We start from the raw sequence: 18,459 nt of genomic DNA, 5'->3' as shown, positions 1-18,459 counted from the left end.
AATGCCTGTGTAATCTTAGACTACATCTACACTCTGAGGTGGGGGGTGAATTCCCCTGCTCATGTACACATACAGGTGCTAGCGCTCATTGAGCTAGCATGTGTATAAAGGGTAGTGTTGCCATGGTAGCATGGGCAGTGCAGGCACAGCTTAGCTATGTCAGGTACAAACCCACCTGAAACTGGTCGGTATGTACTCGGCACATGCCTCCACTGCTGCTACCTGTGCATCAGCTACTCTGCTGTTTATATTCACAGTAGCTGATGAGAGCTGGCTGGTGCAAGTATGTGTATGCAAGCAAAAGGATCACATCCCTAGCTCATAGTGTAGAATTAGCTTTAGTTTCTCTTGGCTTTTTATAATTTGTAGGATGGAATTTTTATACTATTAAAGAAGGATGTGAATTACTACATACTACTACAGGTTTATTTAAAACACCTGTCAAGTATTATACTGAAGAAATTTAGGCTATGGCTAAGTTTTAATATAACATTTTGTTGCATTTTATTTTGGCATGGGACAGTGTGTTGGTAGCATCTCTGTCAACTAAGGTAAACACAAGACTTAGATGTGTTTTTTGACAACCAGAGCGTTGAGACACCCCACAAACAGAGATGTCGTATTTCTCTCTCTGCAATTACTCTTTGCAAGCTGATCCAGAGACCAGAACTTTATAGGGGCTGTGAAGAAAGTTGCTCATCATGCCACCCCTACCATAGATTAGGGGTGAGATCCCTACTCCCATTCCTGCCCCTTTACTTTAGGTAAAAAGACTTGGAGCATTGTAAAGGGGCCAACAAAAAAACCCCAGCTGTGGGCAGGGGTGGATCCCAACAATGCAGGAACCAAGGAAGACAGCTGTAAGCCAAACAAAGACATTGTAGAGAGGGCATGCTGAGGGAAGGGAAGAGGAACAGTCACATACTGCTGTAGAGATTCTAGGCAGTGCTGCAGCCTGTGGGGTGTCCCCGGGAGGCTGCCATAGTTTAGACAGACCGCAAGGGTTGTCTGAATTATGCCAGGGGCCTCTCCAGCCCATGGAGTGGCCAAGGATCAGGAAAGGTGAAAAGGGGACTTAAATCACCTTGGGCCTCTTTCCCCTTGGGCTATGAGTTCTGTGCTACATCTGTAATAGTGTATGTCTTCACTGAAAAGCTAGCCAGGGTCTTACCCAGGTTCTGGGCCAAACCTCTGTACTGTCCATGCAAAAATCTTTTACCTGGGTTTGGAGATGCTTTAAGGCTGGGGCTAGCTGACACCACTGGGCTAGAGATTAAAGATCAGGCCCAGCTTTTACATGGCTGGAACCTGCCCAATTTGGATTAAGGCTAAATCATTCAAGTACTTACAGTCATCCAGTGCTGTTCCCACAATCCACTGAAAGACAGACAAGTTCTCTGGCAACTGACTCTGTTGATTGGGAAAGAATCCTAGGGCATCTCAACACAAAAAAGTGTGGAATATGCCCCCAGTCTGGACACACATGGGCGAGTGCAGAAACAGTGAGAGCACAGTAATGGGGGTATGGATTTGCAGTGGGGAAGCTCGCACACGGGTTAGGCTGACCTGGGTGCTGATCCCCTGGGCTGACTCTGCTGAGAAGACATACCCATAGAGCCCACAGCACATTATCTCACTGTAGGAATTCACAGACAGTGATTATATGGGAGTTTAATTTACACTAGTAGAGAACAGTGCATTCACAGGAGAGGAGGGGATTATATTCTTTGGAATTTCCTGGCCTGCGTAAAGGAAAATCCTATTGTATTCTCATTGTTTAAGAATTATTATGGTCTGCTTCATTTTCTGTAGTTGCTATATGGGAAGGAAGAACCAGGTTTTAATGAGAGCATCCTTTGCACCATCCATTCAACAGGATGGGTGCTGTTTCAAACATGATCATCACTACAGTGAATGTATTAAACTTTAGGAGTTTGAGTCATAGAAAATAGTAGAACCCTCATGATGCATTGATGGGTGGTTTCCTATATCTAATTTACTTTGGTAAGTTCAAACCTGGAAGCGCAGTGCTTTTAGTGATAACTTTTTAAAATTAATTCTCAGAGTAACTGAACATAGGCTCCCATCAGAGTTTAATGAACTATTATTGAATCTGTACCTCTAAATTAGTTTTCTAAGGTTATTAAGTTAAACTGAAATGTCCACATGAAATTTTACTGTTCATTTAGTGACTTCACAGTCCTTACTCATGTAAATTTAAAAAAACCTCCTAGTTGTAATGATTAGCACATTTTCAACATTTCATCTTTTATTTAAAAATTCTATAGATTTTCTTCATCACAGCAGCTATATTATTAAAATGTATTTCCTATTGCCACCACTAGAGGTCAGCTAAACCTTCTTCCAGAAAAAGTTACAGCATAAGCATAGAACAGGGGTCAGCAGCCTTTCAGAAGTGCTGTGCCGAGTCTTCATCTATTCACTGTAATTTAAGGTTTTGTGTGCCAGTAATACATTTTAACGTTTTTAGAAGGTCTTTCTATAAGTCTATAATATATAACTAAACTATTGTTGTATTTAAAGTAAATAAGATTTTTAAAATGTTTAAGAAGCTTCATTTAAAATTAAATTAAAATGCAGATCTCCCCGGACTGGTGGCCAGGACCCAGGCAGTGTGAGTGCCACTGAAAATCAGCTCGCATTCCGCCTTCAGCACACGTGCCATAGGTTGCCTACCCCTGGCATAGAATAACATCCTTTTTAATATATAGTATTGACATTTCTATAATGTGAAGGTTTATTACAGTATGTGCAAAATGTTTTTTGGGCGGGGACTTTTTGGAAAGCATCTAGCGGATATTCAGTTCTACCACAATTTAAATTAAAAATAACACAGTTATTGAGAATTGGTGCTAATGTTTTAGTAATAGTAGTGATTTTTATTTTTAGGGTGACTAAGCCTAGCGATTTTACCATAAAAACAAAACAAACACACAAAAACCACCACTCCTGCCCCTCCAAATCAACCATAAAATAAAATTATATTATAAAGACTAAATTCTGAGGCAGGAAAATAACTCTTTCCATCCAATATATGAAAAAACCCAACTAGCAATAAATTAAATGTAAATTAAAAAGTAAGAAATTATGTAAATGTAATATAATTATTACATTTCTGCATATAACACTATTGTCCACTGCAATAACATGAGTTTCAGTACAGTACAATTTTGTAATTACAGTGCATTTGTGAAGATGGGCAACAAAATCTGAATCTGAATTTCATCTCTCTCGCTCGCTCTTATCCCAGCTATTTGCTCAAATGTAGAAAGAAATTTCTCTCCTAAATCAGTTGCACAGAGAGGTAACTTAGGTTTTGGAAGATTTAAATTTAATTAGCTTAAATTAAGTACCTTTCAACTCAACAATAAAAAAATCACTCTAAATGAGGATCGGGCATTGGAGTCCGACTCAGGAGACCTGGGTTCAATTCTCAGCTCTGACACTGGTTTTCTGGCTAACTTGGGGCAAGTCACTTCCCTTTGTGTCTCAGGTTACACCACAGTAAAATGGAGATAAGAATTCTGACATCCTCTGTAAAGTGCTTTGAGACCTATGGATGAAAAGTGAAATATAAAAACAAGATAGTATTACCATTATGATTAAATTATCATATCTGGTATCCTTGGCAGTAACTTTTTTTTCTTCTTCTTTTCTCTTCTGTCCCCTTTCAGATGTAGCTCTGGTTTAGATTGCTTATGAATCTTCTATTTATATATAATTGAATTTCATTTATTAGTTGAGTTGCTCTTTTGGGTAGGATATTGAACTTCCTGGCACATTTCATACAGTTGAACAAATAACAGATTGTGTTCAGTTTTTTCATGCTGAAATTAACACTGGGCCTCCAAAATTTGTTCAAGTTGAACAAAATACTTTGTTAGACCCAAAATGATTTCTTGTTTTTGGAGGGGGTGGGAGGTTAACCTTTTTAAAATCTTTTAAAAAACAAATCTAGCTGTTTTAAATGAAAAGTCCAAATGTTTCTAATCAATTATTTTGAAAATTACTGACTTTTACTTTTTTTTTTTAAATATTCATGAATAGTTTTGGTTGTCCCAATACTACATTTTTCAGCAAATTTACTATTGGACTGAAAAAAATTGGCCTGCTCTAATATTTTGTATCTTTTGAGTGAACAGACATCATAATATTGTAGTGAGTAGTTTGCTTGAGGAGTTATCTTCTCCATTGCTAGTATTTCACAGGTTTTCTGGAATCACTTAAAGATGCTTCAGATATGTTGAGTTTCCCATTGTCTTCCTTTTGTGATCCTTGCAGCAAGCAAGAGGAGATGCAATAGTGCAGATTTCAGAAAATTTTCACATTCCAAATTGGGCTGAAAAGTTGAAATCTGAAATTTTTTTGCAAACCAGTGTTAATTTTGATTAAGGATTTTTCATGATTTTAATATTAGCCAGTGGTGTTTTTGATCAATCCTGCACATACCAGTCCAGTATCCTTTAAACTCTAGCAGCTAGGTAGTACGAGAGCAGATTAGGTAACACTAGCCCCTTTCCATTTTTTGCCTAAATTAGAAGGCAGTATGGACAAGTGGATAAGGTAATGGGTTCTGTTTGCAACTTTGTTGTTTAACCTCTTTGTGGTAATGGATAAGCCATTTCATCTCAGTTTCACCATCTGTAAAATAGGATTAATGGTAATTACCTTCCTTTGTAAGTGATTTCAGATCTACGGATGAAAAGTACTATTTAAGAGCATGGTGGTGGTGGCTTTATTCAGTTTTAGCCTTTGTTTAAGCCAAATAAAATGCAGGATTTCCCTTTTTAGAAGATCAAATTTTGATATTGGTACATAGACTGGAAAATCTTGTGGGGAGGGGGCAAAAAACTTGGTAATCTGGAAAGTTTGTTTATTTTCAAGTTGTTGATCTGATCTATCCCACTAAACATTCATCTGTTTCCGTGGCTAGATATTATCCTGTATTCATTTGATCATTATAGAGTTTCTAATTACTACCAGATAGCTGAGTCTTGACCTTTGAAAGGGAAAAGATCCCTTAACCTCCAAAGTTCAGAGCTGGACAGGTTCAGCACAGCACTTTCAACATTATTTTAGTTCATTTTATTTAGTTTAGTATTTTATGTTGTTGTTTTTTCTGCAGTCTTTAATCATGTTGTGCAAAGAAGCTATTGGCATGCTGATGAAGACCAGCATCACCCAGATATCATGTAATTTTGTTTAAATCCACCAGGTAATATCCAGTAATAGGACTATCTCCAGTTGGTTGATTAAGGATCACCATCCTGTCTGCTAAGAAATCAAATCTATGTAGCCCTATACTTTGCAAATACATTTTATTTGGAGAAATTAATGAACCATGTGGATATATACTTTGTATATACGCTTGGCAAACTGGTTCCCCCAGCCTATTTTATTTATAAGACTTGTGACTAGGAAAGGCTATTACAATCAGTCAAAACCCTTCTTCCTCTCCAGAGAATGGGGAAGGAATGGAATTCTGATATACAAGACTGAATGGGTTATGTGTAGCTGTCTACGAAGGTTATTGGAACCTTGCTTGTTATGGATAAAACTAACCTGGTATTTATTGACAAAATTAGGGAGGATTTGTTCTAATCTCAGTGCAAAGGCCAAGTCAGTCCTTTATAATATCACTAGAAAGGGGGCACGGGAATGAGGCAGAGCTTTATACATTTTTGTTCTTTGTTGGATGACAGAAAATGTGGCTGTCCTCTTAGTGTCTAGGATTTATCCATGCTCTTGTACATAGAATGTTTTATTAAATAATGATGCTGGGATATATTAAAATGTATTAGAGTATGTGGTGGGAAAGCCTTCTGATCTAGGAGATTGATCATTTGTTTAGTAATTTGATAGCTATTTTCACTTGTATTATGCTCTACAAGGATATCCAATGCTTTTGCACAGACTATTGCTTAAGCAGATAGCATTTCTTTCTAATATTCATTAATGTTTTTGGCTTTGGAGCAAGGTGTATACAGTTGTGTAAAACAGGAAAATCAATTGAGATTTATAAAAATCTGTTTAGACTTGTATGAAGATGTAATTAAATTTAATTGTACACATTTCTGATTTTAACATTTATAAATTTGCTAGTGGAAGTAGCAGCCCATTTTGAACACCTGTTTTAGAAGACACTAAAGCCATAGGTCAAAACTGAGACTTTATTGCAAATTTACAGGGAAAAGGCTCTCCAATGAGAGATGGTATAATGTTCAGCTCCTAATAATCTAGGAATATTTGGGCAGAAAGTTCAGAAGCACCCACGGTCCATTTTCAAAAAGACTTAGGAACCTAAGTTTCAATGGAAGTCAATGGGCTCCAAAGTAGATCTGGGTGAAATATTTTTGGCAAATTGTTTATTTGCCAAAGACACAGTTTCAGTCAACCCAGAATTCACACAAATTCACTGACCAGTTTCAGCATGAAAATGTTTTTCTGGCCAGATTCACAAAACAGGAAGCGGCAGTGATGGTACCTCCCACCATATAACTTTTAGGGAATTTATCTGGGATGTGAGGGACCTAGGTTTGAGTCCTTGCTCTGAAGCAGGGATTTGAACATAGGGCCCCTCTCCCAGGAGAGTCATTAGCCACCAGGTTGCAGGCTATTCCAGGGTGGGTATTCCTTAGTCTCTCCTGTTGAAGTGGTTCCACTTCATGTTAATATTTAAATATTAATCAAAGCATGGATTTGAATTTGAGTCTTCTACCTGAGGATCCCAAGTCACTTAGATGTGTTTGAAAATGTTTCCCTTTATCCAACTATTCAGTGATATGTTCAGGATACCTAAAGTAAATTTTGGCAGGACCATGTTACTCAAAAATATATAATTATGGTAATCGTAATAGCAAATATCAGACTTTGTCATTTAAAAAAAAAGTGAATTTAGTACTTAATTTACTCACGAAATGTTCCATATTCAGAGCCTTCCACACCAAAGTCTCTCTCTATCCCCAAAACTGGTTTAGCATAGACAATAGCAATGTAAAGTCCCCTCCTCTCTTCTATGTAGCTCTGTGAATGTGAACTAGCCATATTCTGGGGTTCAACTCGCACATCCATTCAGTCCTTGACCTTTGAGACTGCAACCTACTCTGCAGTGTGTTGGGGGTTGTTCTTATGCTATGGATATCTAAATAAGTATTTAACTGATAGCTCAGTGTTGTAAATAAAATTGTTAATTTATGAATGGAATAATAAAGCAAAATGTGTGCTGAGAAATGTTTGCATATGTAGTATTACAGTTTATTATGCTGTTAAATAATTATGCTGCTCTGTGATGATCTCCCTCAATTCATCAACTGAGTCTTTTTACAAATCTCTTTCATGATCATCACACTGATATTTATGTACATATATTTTTTTTAAATCTGAAGAAAATCCATTTGCCTGCCAGTTGGGTGTTTTTGTTGCTCTTCATATACCGATGGAAGCTGCTATTTATGTCTTTTACTTTGTTTTAAAAGTATAATCAAGATTGTGGGGGGCTGACGATGAGAACAATTGAAAGTTGCTGCCTGCCGGAATACTCAACAAAATACCCTTTTAGAAATGGACTATATGTTGACTGTTGGTAGCATGGTTTTACAGTGCTTCGCTATGCTGAGAACTTTGCTTTTTAATCTTTACAAGGGGAAATTCAAAAGTAATGTCACTAGCTGCTTGGTGTGTTCCTCGCTGAGTTTTCATGGGGCCCAGCATGCAGAAATTTAAGAAAACCTATATCATGTATGCTTCTGTCTGCTGAAGCAGAATTGCATCCAAAAGCAGCAGCCAAGGTCACCAAGGGTTTATTAGTCAATCTTTCCTAATGAGCTGTTCAGCCTTTTCAGAATTACCATGTGTTGTTACTGATGAAGGTCTCCCAGCTTGTGGTTAATCATAAATGCTACTCCTGCCTGTCTTGAAACGTTTCAATCGTCTGTGTGCAGTTCTCAAGTTCATGGTTTCATCAACATACAAACTTTGCACATGCTTATGAATCATCTTACAATCTACACCTTCCTTTTAAAGGAGTTTTTGCAACTTGCTGTTTATACTACACTTCCATAGAACCTATTTGCATTATGCCTGATGGTGGCAGCACAACAGATGCCTGAAAGACGAAAAGTATACAAAAGTTTGAAATAGAGATCTTGAAAATGTCAAAGCTCTATAACTGTGTTAAGGTCATGAAACTATACTAAGATGCTTATATTTCAGTTTAACTACTTGTGAAGCTCCATGTATATTTAAAAAGCTTATTCTAGGAGCAAAAGACTTTCTGAAATTTAAGATTTTTATCCTTAAAATAAATAAATATCCCCAGCTACTATAGAAACCACTATTCACCAGGGAAATATTTGCACAGATGGCCCTGGGAAACAGGGAATGGAAGAATGGAAGGTGTATTGGCAGAGAATAAGAAAAGCAGCACAATAACTTTTTTTTGTGTGCGAGGGATGGCTAGGAACTGCGTTGGTAGAGGGGCTCCCAGGAATTCCTTGTTAAAGTTCTACATTCAAATTGAAGGGAACTTTTGGGATGATTTTCCTAATCTTGAATGAGTTAATCTTTCTCCTCTCGCCCTTTTTATTTTATCCTCTTGAACTCCTTGGGGTGCTGGTAAACTTTCCCTTCCAGAGATGACTTCTTCCTGTGGTTATTAGATTTTTTTTTCTGGGTACAGTCTGATCCATTTAAATCTCAAGTATTTTCAAAAAAATATCCTGGGGAAAGACAACTTGTGTTAATCCTCTTGCCCCATCACCTCAGATTACACAAATTGAACATTATCCTTCTACCAGCAAACTCTGCGTATTTTCTGCATCAAACTTTTCCATCAAATGCCCTTAAGAGAAGATTATTTGGTTTTATGGTTGTGAGAAATTATTTTTATTTAAATGAGAAAACAGATAAATTCCCCAGTCCCCTCTTCTTCTTTGTTGCAGATTCACTTCATGTACTCAAAGGTATTAACACACTAGTTGAGGGAAATTTTGTGGGAACTGTTTGTTAAAAATATGGACAACAGATCTCTAAGGGCAAAAAAAGCAGAACGTATTAAGCTTGAGTGCCCAAAGCATCTTGATTAGTGAGGTTGGTGGGAGCAGGATCAGGGAAGAAGTTTGAAAAGAAGATATGGGTGAAGGTGGGGTCATTTGCATTTAAAAAGGCAAATTCATATTGCACATATTCAAATTGTGCTCTGTAATCAAATCTTAGAAGATAGTTCAAACTATCTGATCTAATGCATACATTAAATAGGACTCTTTACATGGATTCTTCTGCAAAGTTTTAACAAGATTTTTCTTACTGTCAGAAAGATTTTCCTAATATCCAAATTGAATTTTTCCTTTATTAAAATATATCTGTTTCTTGTTTTACTGCTAAGGTCTAATATAAACAGCTATTTCCAATCCCCCTACAATATTTCTCTAATATTTTTGTCTCTGCTGGTTTGCTGTAGGAACACTTCATGTATTCAATTCCTTTTAACTCCTGGGTGCAGGTAATTCTGTAAATTAATGCAAATTAGTCATTTTTATTAAACTGTTTTGCAATAAAGTCTGTTCTCGGAGTGAAGTAGAGTGAAAATATTCTACTTTGTTTGGGTGCATTACAGTGTACATACTACAGTTACAGTGAATCTGTGCATAAAAGCTGGATTCAGCAGGTTGTTTAATGTACTTAATACTTCAGTGGGACTGCACACATGCTCAAAGTTAGGCCCATCCTAAAGCACTTTGCTGAACTGGGGAAAAAGTAAAGTGCTTCTGTGAAAAATAAATTCACTGTGAAAAAGTTCAGTTATACTGTATTTAATTCAATCTTTCAAAAGCCTACTCACCCCTTTGCCTTGAGCAAGTAAATTGTGTGTTATGGGAGAACAAAATAGAAGTAGAATAGATTTTTCTGAACATGCTGGTAAATTTTTGTGACAATTTTGCAAGACTGATATAACATATGAAGTCATTTATTATCTAGAAGAAAAAATAAGTGAAATATTCTGATTATGCCATTATCAAAACAATTAAAAATAAAATGGGGGGGACCTGATAGAATCACATATTATTATGTGAGGGGGAGGGATGGCTCAGTGGTTTGCGCATTGGCCTGCTAAACCCAGGGTTGTGAGTTCAATCCTTGAGGAGGCTACTTAGGGATCTGGGACAAAAATTGGTCCTGCTAGTGAAGGCAGGGGGCTGGACTCAATGACCTTTCAGGGTTTCTTCCAGTTCTAGGAGATTGGTATATCTTCAATTATTACCTATGGTCACCTGGCACTTCCTCTTATAGGACCTTGTGTTTAGTAGCTTATATGTTTTAGCCATTGGGTGAAATTTATCATCCCAGGTGTCTGCCTCCAGGTTGATTCTTTGATTCTCCCCTACCCCTCACCACCCCCCCCCCATTTATTTTTTTTCAGCCAAAATGGTTCAGCCGTTTCAGAGAACACGGTTTCATTACTTTGCAATGAAAAAAAAAATCCAGCAACCTTTTCTTTGAAAACCTCTAGTGTCCTCTTGCTTTGGAGCAGGGACTTGAAATTTGGGAGGGGGTTGCCTTTATCTCAGGGATGTGCCTTGTGCCATCCCTGTGAAAATCTGCCCAAATTCAGCCAAATTATATACCTTTGAAGTATCGCAATTTGCACACGCTTTTTAGAGGCTTAGATTTTAGCATCTCTGAAGATTCAGTCCTCAGTGAGCATGCTTGAGCCTCTTGCAGTTCCTAGTGCTGACCAGACTGTGAATGTGAGGTTCCCCCCACCCCCGCAGAGCAACTGAGCATGCACCCTCTTCTCACAGCTCCTACACATGACCAGATAGAGCATGTACCATCCCCACAGAGCAAATAAAAATCCTTCCTTCAGCCTTGGTTTATGGTGGTGAAGCTGAACTTTCCTTTTAATGGCCTTCTATTGACTACTCTGGGCTGGGGATGAGGGCCAGGCAACAGAACTGAGAGCAGGGACCCTGTTTCTCCTGTGCTCTCGGGGACTTCCCTTCTGGTGCCCAGGAAGCCTGGAGGGGGAGTCACCTAATTCAAATGAATTGGGGACAAGAGATGGACCTGGAGTTTGGAGGTGAAGATGGGGGAGTAGATTAGGATGGAGGGATGGGGGCAGGAAACTGGGACTGAGGAAATGGACTTGAGGGAATTGAGGGGGAAGACTGGGAGCTGTGGGGTGGGGACTGGCTGGAAATTACATTAGTCTTTAATGATCACATACTATTTAATTTAAAATAGTGTTATAATACACACAAGGGGGGCAAATTAAGGTTGCATGGGCAACCTTAATTCTGGCATTTTCTGTCTTTTGAGTGCCTGATGTTGAATCCTTAATATCCTTTTAATGTAATTTTTTAAGTCCGTTTTATTGCTTTATTAACTTTAAAAGCAGATATAGCACAGCTACTGTAAAATGAACATTTGTTTAAAATAGATGTTTTACAGAAGTAATTTCACCATTGTAATAGTGTTTCAGTATTAACTTATTTTATGCTTATCAAAGTAGACAGTGCAAAGTTCATGAGCTGCTTGCATTATTAGTGTTCCAGTATCGCTCCTTGCCATGGAACTCATATAGTAAACATCTTGATGCTATTAGAAAGCAGAATAGTTATTAAATATAGTGTTGGCATTTCTTCTGTAAACCAAGCATATTAGGCTGATTTGTTTAGTCTTGAAAGACTGTGGTATTCTTTAAACTCTAAAATTTAAGATAATAGGCGGTTCCTGAGGAGTCGCTGATGAGGTAAGGCACAAGGTTCCAGAAGGTTGATCTGCAGAGGGTTAACAGGATCCTCTAACATACTTTGACATGTTGATAGGGGAAATTGCTGTTTGGAGAGTGTTTTTTTTCTTTGCAATGGCAACAGCTTTACAATAAGTGGAGTTGAGGGGAGAAGGATCAAGATTTTGTTTTAGTCCATGGATTGTGTGTAACATGGTGAATGTCGTACTGCTTGTTCTTTTCACTGTAACTCCAAGTGTCATAAAGTTAGAAAAAAGTTTACAAAGAAAATTAGTTGAAACAAGATAATATGTACACTTTAGGTTGAAAGGAAGCATCTTTTCATCCAAGAGATCTATTCTCTTTTACATGTTCATGTTCCTCCCCATAACACTTGTTGGAGATATAGTATCTGCACGATCAAGGAGAGACTTAGACCTCCAGGCCAAGTTTTTCAAACCTGAATGTTTGAAGTAAAGTTGAAACATCTGTGTACCTTTTGCAGACCTGGGTGCCACCAAAACAAACAAACAAGAGAAGAAATACATATGCTACCCTAGCTCTGCTTTAAATCAAGTACTTTATTTAGGTACTTGGGAGTTGAAGCTAAGTTTAGCTATCAAAATCTGAAAATGTTGTCCCTAGAAAATAGCAAACATCCTTGCTGAACACGAAGATCTTTCCCATAGAGCTACAATAGTCATAAGCTATCTGTGTAGTTGATGTTGGGGGAGTTTCTGAATTGCCATTATTTGGCTGGTTTGACAAATCCGCTTACTTTATCAATATTTTCTTGCATTTCATCTCGCTTTCATCTCATTGCAAAGAACATATCAAAAGACTTGCTGCACCCCAAAGCTGAATATGTAGTTAAGATTTTTTTTAGCTATTCCAGTTACATTGATCTATGTACACCAGTAGAGAGATATGGTATATAGGATATTCATAGATATTTGCGGCAAAAGAAATTCATGCTATAAAAAAGGGCAAAAATGCCAAATAAGAGAAATTTATACCAGATCTAGTTTACAAAAGATTGTGTTTCTAAAAATGGAGAGATATTTTATTTTAAAACTTCTGTTTATCTTGAATACACACTAATGATTATTTAGTGCTGGCCTACAATTGAATTAACTGAACGAAATGTGAAGGCTTTGCGATATGGCCTACTTCTTACTAAGTTGGAGCATTTTGACTCTAAAGTTAACTCTATGTGTAGAACTGCTGTTTTTAACAGACTGATTTGTCCATATATTTCAATTTGCAGATCATTATTCATTATTATGTGTTGTCTTATGAAAGGTGGCAAATGGTAAAATATATAATTTTCTTTTGCTCATACTTTTTTTTGTATGTTCTACTTACTCAAGAGAACATTGGTTTAACTGAACAGAACATAATACACTGGCATTACTTTCCTGTATAATGTCAACATTTTGTTAGAATGGCCTAATCTTGGAGTCTGATTGCCATCAACTAGTTCAAAAATTACCTTTTTGTACTGTGAAACCCTGGAGATAGTGCACCAGAGAAAGAAAAGAGAGGAAAAACAAGGTTGCAGTACAATTTTGGCAACATCAGCCACACTAATAAAATCAAATCCAATGTTGTTTTATGAGCCTGAATTTATGTGGCTGCACAGGATCAAAGGATTTGTATCCCACTGGACTACAAGGTCTATAGTTCACAGCAAAAAAACTCATCAAAAAGAACATTTTAGTAGTAAGGCATTTCATTTTAATCAGCCACAGCAATAAAAGAGCTGTTAGGTGTCCAAAAACATTCTCCAAGATCAGAGACAACTTACTCTCTAGTACAATCCGTTTATTTATTGGCTCCATACAGCGTCTCTAGTTTGGCCATGCCACTGAACCTTCTCCCTCAACTTGTTTCAGTAATTTCTTTTTTATCTTTTCAAATTTTATGCACCAAGTATATCAGAAATTAGTAACATTAATGATGCATGGTATCTCCCTGAAAATTATTAGCTAGTATGACTCTGACATGTAACCTTGGTTGAAACAGCACTCAGAGGATCGGTTGAAACAGCACTCAAAGGATCAGTTAAAACAGAGGGGAATATACTGGTCAGTTTAAAAAAAAAAATTGGGTATTGAGTTTAACCTTTTCTCCCTGGATATAATCATTAGACCAATGTCAAAAACATAAGGAAACAGTAATCCAAGTTGTATTTGGTTTGTCAAGGGAGAAGAGGTGAAAACGGTGGTTGTGGAGATGAAGTGGAAAATATTGAATGCTACCTTAATATATTGAAAGAATAATAGGAATTTCTCTAATAGAAAAGGCTCTTGTCACAATTGGCAGTCCTTAAACTCTGTTTGTTAACTGTTTAAGGCCCCGATGCAGCAAAGCATTGAACGTTCATGCTCAACATTAAATGTGTGCTTGCATGCTCTGCTGAGGTGGGGCCTAAAGGGGGAATTGTTAAATATTAAAAATCAACGACTAAACAATATATCATAGTAATGCCACTTTCATGTATTGATTCCTCTGTGATGAATTGCCCCATCTTTCTGCAGAGTCAGAAAGCTTCAAGAGACGGTCTGTCAGTCACTCTGTCCTCAAAATTATGTAGACTTATTTCCTTTCAATTGAATGGTAACTCAGTTTAGCAGAAAAGAAAAAGACTACTTAAGTCCTCTTTCTTTTTAAGGTAAGCATAGCTCTGTTTTTTTCCCCTGGAGTAAAGTAGCTGACATATGGGCAAAATCAAAATTTTGTCACTTTCAAAACAAATCTCTGTATACATCTGGATGATCTGGAATATTTGCAGCCAGATAAATCAATCAGATCATTTAGCCACCATGGTACTTGCATGCATCTGATGGCTTGGGACTCCATGTAACTGCAGAATATTGGCTATCCATAAACCCCATGCATATGTTGTGTGCTACTTGGTATGATCCAGGAGATGTGTAGGTTTGTATCATTTTTTTCTTTGAATGGTTGTCAGGTTTCTCCATATAATTCTTATAAACATGGGTTCCCTCAGTCAAAGTTACAAAAATTTTCACTTTAGAACTGACATTTTTTCATGTTACCTGTCCAGACATCTCAAACCCCAGTGAAGATGTAGATTATCTACTCTTATAATGAATTAATCCGTTTAAATTTGTTGACCAATAGGCTTTTAATGAATGTTTAATTTAGGGCTCTAGAAGAGGTACAGTTCAGCTCAAAGAATCAAATTGATTAGCATATCATGTAACCAGTGAGCAGAGATCCAATTAGAGAATCCAAGACACTCTTAAATTTACTGTACATGAATCCTTTAGATATGTTTCAATTGCATTCAATCTCTTAATTTTTAAGGTAGATTTCTTCTTCTGAAAGGTATATAGTTGGCAATCGTGAAAACCAAAGGTCACCAGTTATCCCTAGAACAGATAATATATAAGCAGTGTTCCCCTATGGTCCTGCTAATGTGCCTTAACCTTGATCTGAAATAATTAGTCTTGGGACTGAGCGGAGAGTTCAGTCTCCCTGCTCATTCAAATTTTGCCTTCTCTGCTAAGATAACTACATGCAAATTAGTGTTAACTATTACTGTATTTTTCTCGTGTGGGCATCTTTTCACTAGAAACTAGACAGGCTGTTGTCTCACATAAGCCACCAAACAGGCATTAGATGCTAGTGAGAAAGATTTTGGATATTTCCCAGAGACTAGATAGAGCAAATTCAAGAAAGACTTAGATTCCACTAAGATTTCCCTGTGCATACAAAGATTAGACAATGGAACAAAACATTGTCCAGGTGCAAAATTAATGTTATTGTATCCTTACCCATGGATTCTAGCACAATGAACATGTTTAGGTATATTATTTCCTATGCTGGAATTTTTAATATTTCACATTTTATTGAGAGTTCAGCAAGAAGTCATTTCAGGAATACTATCTATGAATTTGCTTAGAAGATAGGGCAAGGGAGGGATTTCCTTTTAGTATATAGGTTAATTTGGGTGAAGTTGCATATAAATGTTTAATATTAATTATTGCTATCTATTGGAAGCACTTAAAGGAATGCAAGATCCAATGGCAACTTGCATAGAGCTGTGTAAAATTTTAGTAACAAAATTCACAAAGTGGGTGACATTTTGTCTAGTTTCATTACAAATTTTAACATCAGACTAGATTCAGTTCTGTGATCCTTCCAATTCCTTAGAAACAATGTGTTGCTTCATATAGAAACCATGTGAAAGGGGCAAATAAATTATTTTATCATTTTTAAAAGTGGTTTTAATGTTATTAGCAATATATAAAATGCAATTCATGTGTATGGTGCTTTTCAAAACACTTCATTCACATGGGTCTCTGACCGCAGACCTTACAGTCTAAATTGCACAGATGTTAGAGGGGGAAGGAGACAGAGCTATATTCACTCAGGAATGAAAGGTAGGCAAATAGGAGTTTTACAGAAATGTTTGCTGTAGCCAGGATGCTAGGCATGCAGGATGAGGAAGACGATCACTGGGGACAGCCTGAAAACAGGCACTGACTGAAGAGTGGGGAAAAAGTGACAGAGAATCGGGCAGAGTGTCAGGTCCAAAATGGGCTGTAGGAGGAAACAGTAGTGTTGGGAGTAGCTTAACACAGCTTTGCATCTTAAAAAACAGCCCCTTATAGTGCATGATTGTGATGAGTCATGCCTGAACTACCTCTGAGCTTTCTTAAACCTGATGAGTCATCTCTGACCCACAGTGTAGTGAGTCATTACAGGCAATTACCTGCAGGTCTTGTGACAGATCCCATGCCATTCAACTAGGGTTCAACCAATGCACAGGTGAGGGCCAACCCAAGTGATCCCAAGGGAAGTATATAGGTTCCTCAGGGAACCAGTCTCTCCAGTCTGCTCAACTTCAACCTCATTACCTGGCCCATTGCCTAGTAGTTCTGACAGACTGCCCTTGCTTCTGCTCCAGGTGGCCCTTGCACCTGTGCCTGCTCTTGCTCTAGCCCGTGCTTGTTTTCATATAAGCCAGTCCCTGCTCCAGCCTGCATCTACTCCTGCCTCAGCTGGCTACCTGGTGATTCTGACAAGAGTCATGGTCAGAAAACATCTGTACAAAATATCACCTTCTTGCTCCACAGATATTCACTCTCCCTGTGCTCAATCATATTGGCTTACTTTACTGACAAAAATAAGGATTTACTACCTTTTCATTTGAGTTTGCACTGATGGGTCTGCACAGCTGTGGGAAAGAAAACTGACTTTTATCCAGCCCATCCATCACCAGCAGAATTGTTAAATAAGTTCCAGTGTGGAATTTTTATTAGTGGTGGTGCACAAGCTTAAAAAGACAGGTTTCAGAGTAGCAGCCGTGTTAGTCTGTATCCGCAAAAAAAACAGGAGTACTTGTGGCACCTTAAAGACTAACAAATTTATTTTAGCATGAGCTTTCGTCTTCTTTGTGTTGTTGCTACAGAGCCCCCATGCTTGCAATCCTCCTATGAACTGGCCTAAAGCCTGGAATACCGTGGAAAGCTTTGGCTGTTGGGATGTGTGCAGACTTTGTTATGGAAGAGGAGGAGTTTAAAGGATGCTATGTCCTTGTTGGATATTATCACTCTTGGAAATATACAAGAGAGGAGGAGGGCAGGAAAGAAGGTCTGAGTTGAGTATCAACAGTAGAGAAATTGCCAGAGAATGGGATTTTATTGAAAATAAGTAGAATTGTTTTCCCAATAACAGAGCAGAGCTGAAGGATGATGGCAAACCGATGGTGGATTTAGTTACTCTAGTCAGAGGATGTCTCCCTGTGGCAAACAGTGGAGTGAGAGTAGGAGGTGAAAAGGTGAAGACGACAGAGACCCGAGCCTGGGATTTGTTGGGATAGAATTGCGAGACAGGTGTAAAGGAATCGAGAATAGGAAGCAGTGACACTGGGAAATTGGAGCTGACAGATTGAACAGTGGGAAGGAGGTGACTGAGAGTAGATGAAAACATAAAGATGTTAATAACCAGGAGGATGTGCAAGGTGTGAGTGACACAGAATGGGGAATATTCAGTGCACATACTAATGCTTAAATTGGAAAGGGTATATAATGGACTGTATCAGACCCACAGTTTTCACAGTTGCTGCTGGTGAAATGAAAAGGATATTCCGACCATGACTATTTTGGGTGAGATTACCATACTTGGATATTTTGAGGTGAGTGGGCCAGGCATTAGCATTTTAGTATTTTCTGTTTTGCCTCTGGTTTCTATACCCTGGGAAGTTGAGTTCATGGATCTGAAATAGCTGTTATGATGCCAAAGAACAGAGACAGCTTTACCGAAAATGATAGGGCTCAGAATATTGAACATGGTGCATTTTTAATGCTATATTAAGTTACCACTTGAAAAAAAATTACAACTGTGTGAAAATAATGCTAAGTGCCACGGAGATGCACAGAAACAAGGAAGACTGGACTTTAGGGATTCCATGTCATTATTCACTCTTCCTTTTGTTGTTGCAACTGTCCTTGAATTTTGAAATTCCTTTTGCAAGTATGATCATTTAGGCTGGTTTTACATAAATAACCTTATTTAATATGCTTTTATGTTCACCACCTGGATAATCCCCTATTTAGTTCAAGAAACTTCTTTTTAAGAGCTATTTTCTTTTTATTATAATTTCTTGAATAATTTCATGTTATAAATAGAAGACTGTGCCCATTTTTTGTGACAGCGATGCTTTTAACATCAACCAT

The 18,459-nt window shown here is 37.7% G+C and overlaps 1 protein-coding gene across 3 annotated transcripts in view; it reads left to right on the top strand.

The window, feature by feature from the left end:
• Window positions 1-18,459, top strand: part of FMN1 (formin 1) — a 356,128-nt gene that overhangs the window by 158,868 nt on the left and 178,801 nt on the right. The window contains exon 6 of one of the 3 annotated variants that reach the window (XM_045016469.1): window positions 9,479-9,520. The exons of the other annotated variants lie outside the window; for them this stretch is intronic. Within the exon in view, the coding sequence (XP_044872404.1) occupies window positions 9,479-9,520 (42 nt within the window). The remainder of the gene's footprint in view (window positions 1-9,478; window positions 9,521-18,459) is intronic. 3 annotated transcript variants of the gene reach the window in all.

Source organism: Mauremys mutica, chromosome 4 (assembly GCF_020497125.1).
Source record: "Mauremys mutica isolate MM-2020 ecotype Southern chromosome 4, ASM2049712v1, whole genome shotgun sequence".
Classification (NCBI taxonomy): domain Eukaryota; kingdom Metazoa; phylum Chordata; order Testudines; family Geoemydidae; genus Mauremys; species Mauremys mutica.
This window is presented reverse-complemented; position numbering and strand designations above follow the sequence as displayed.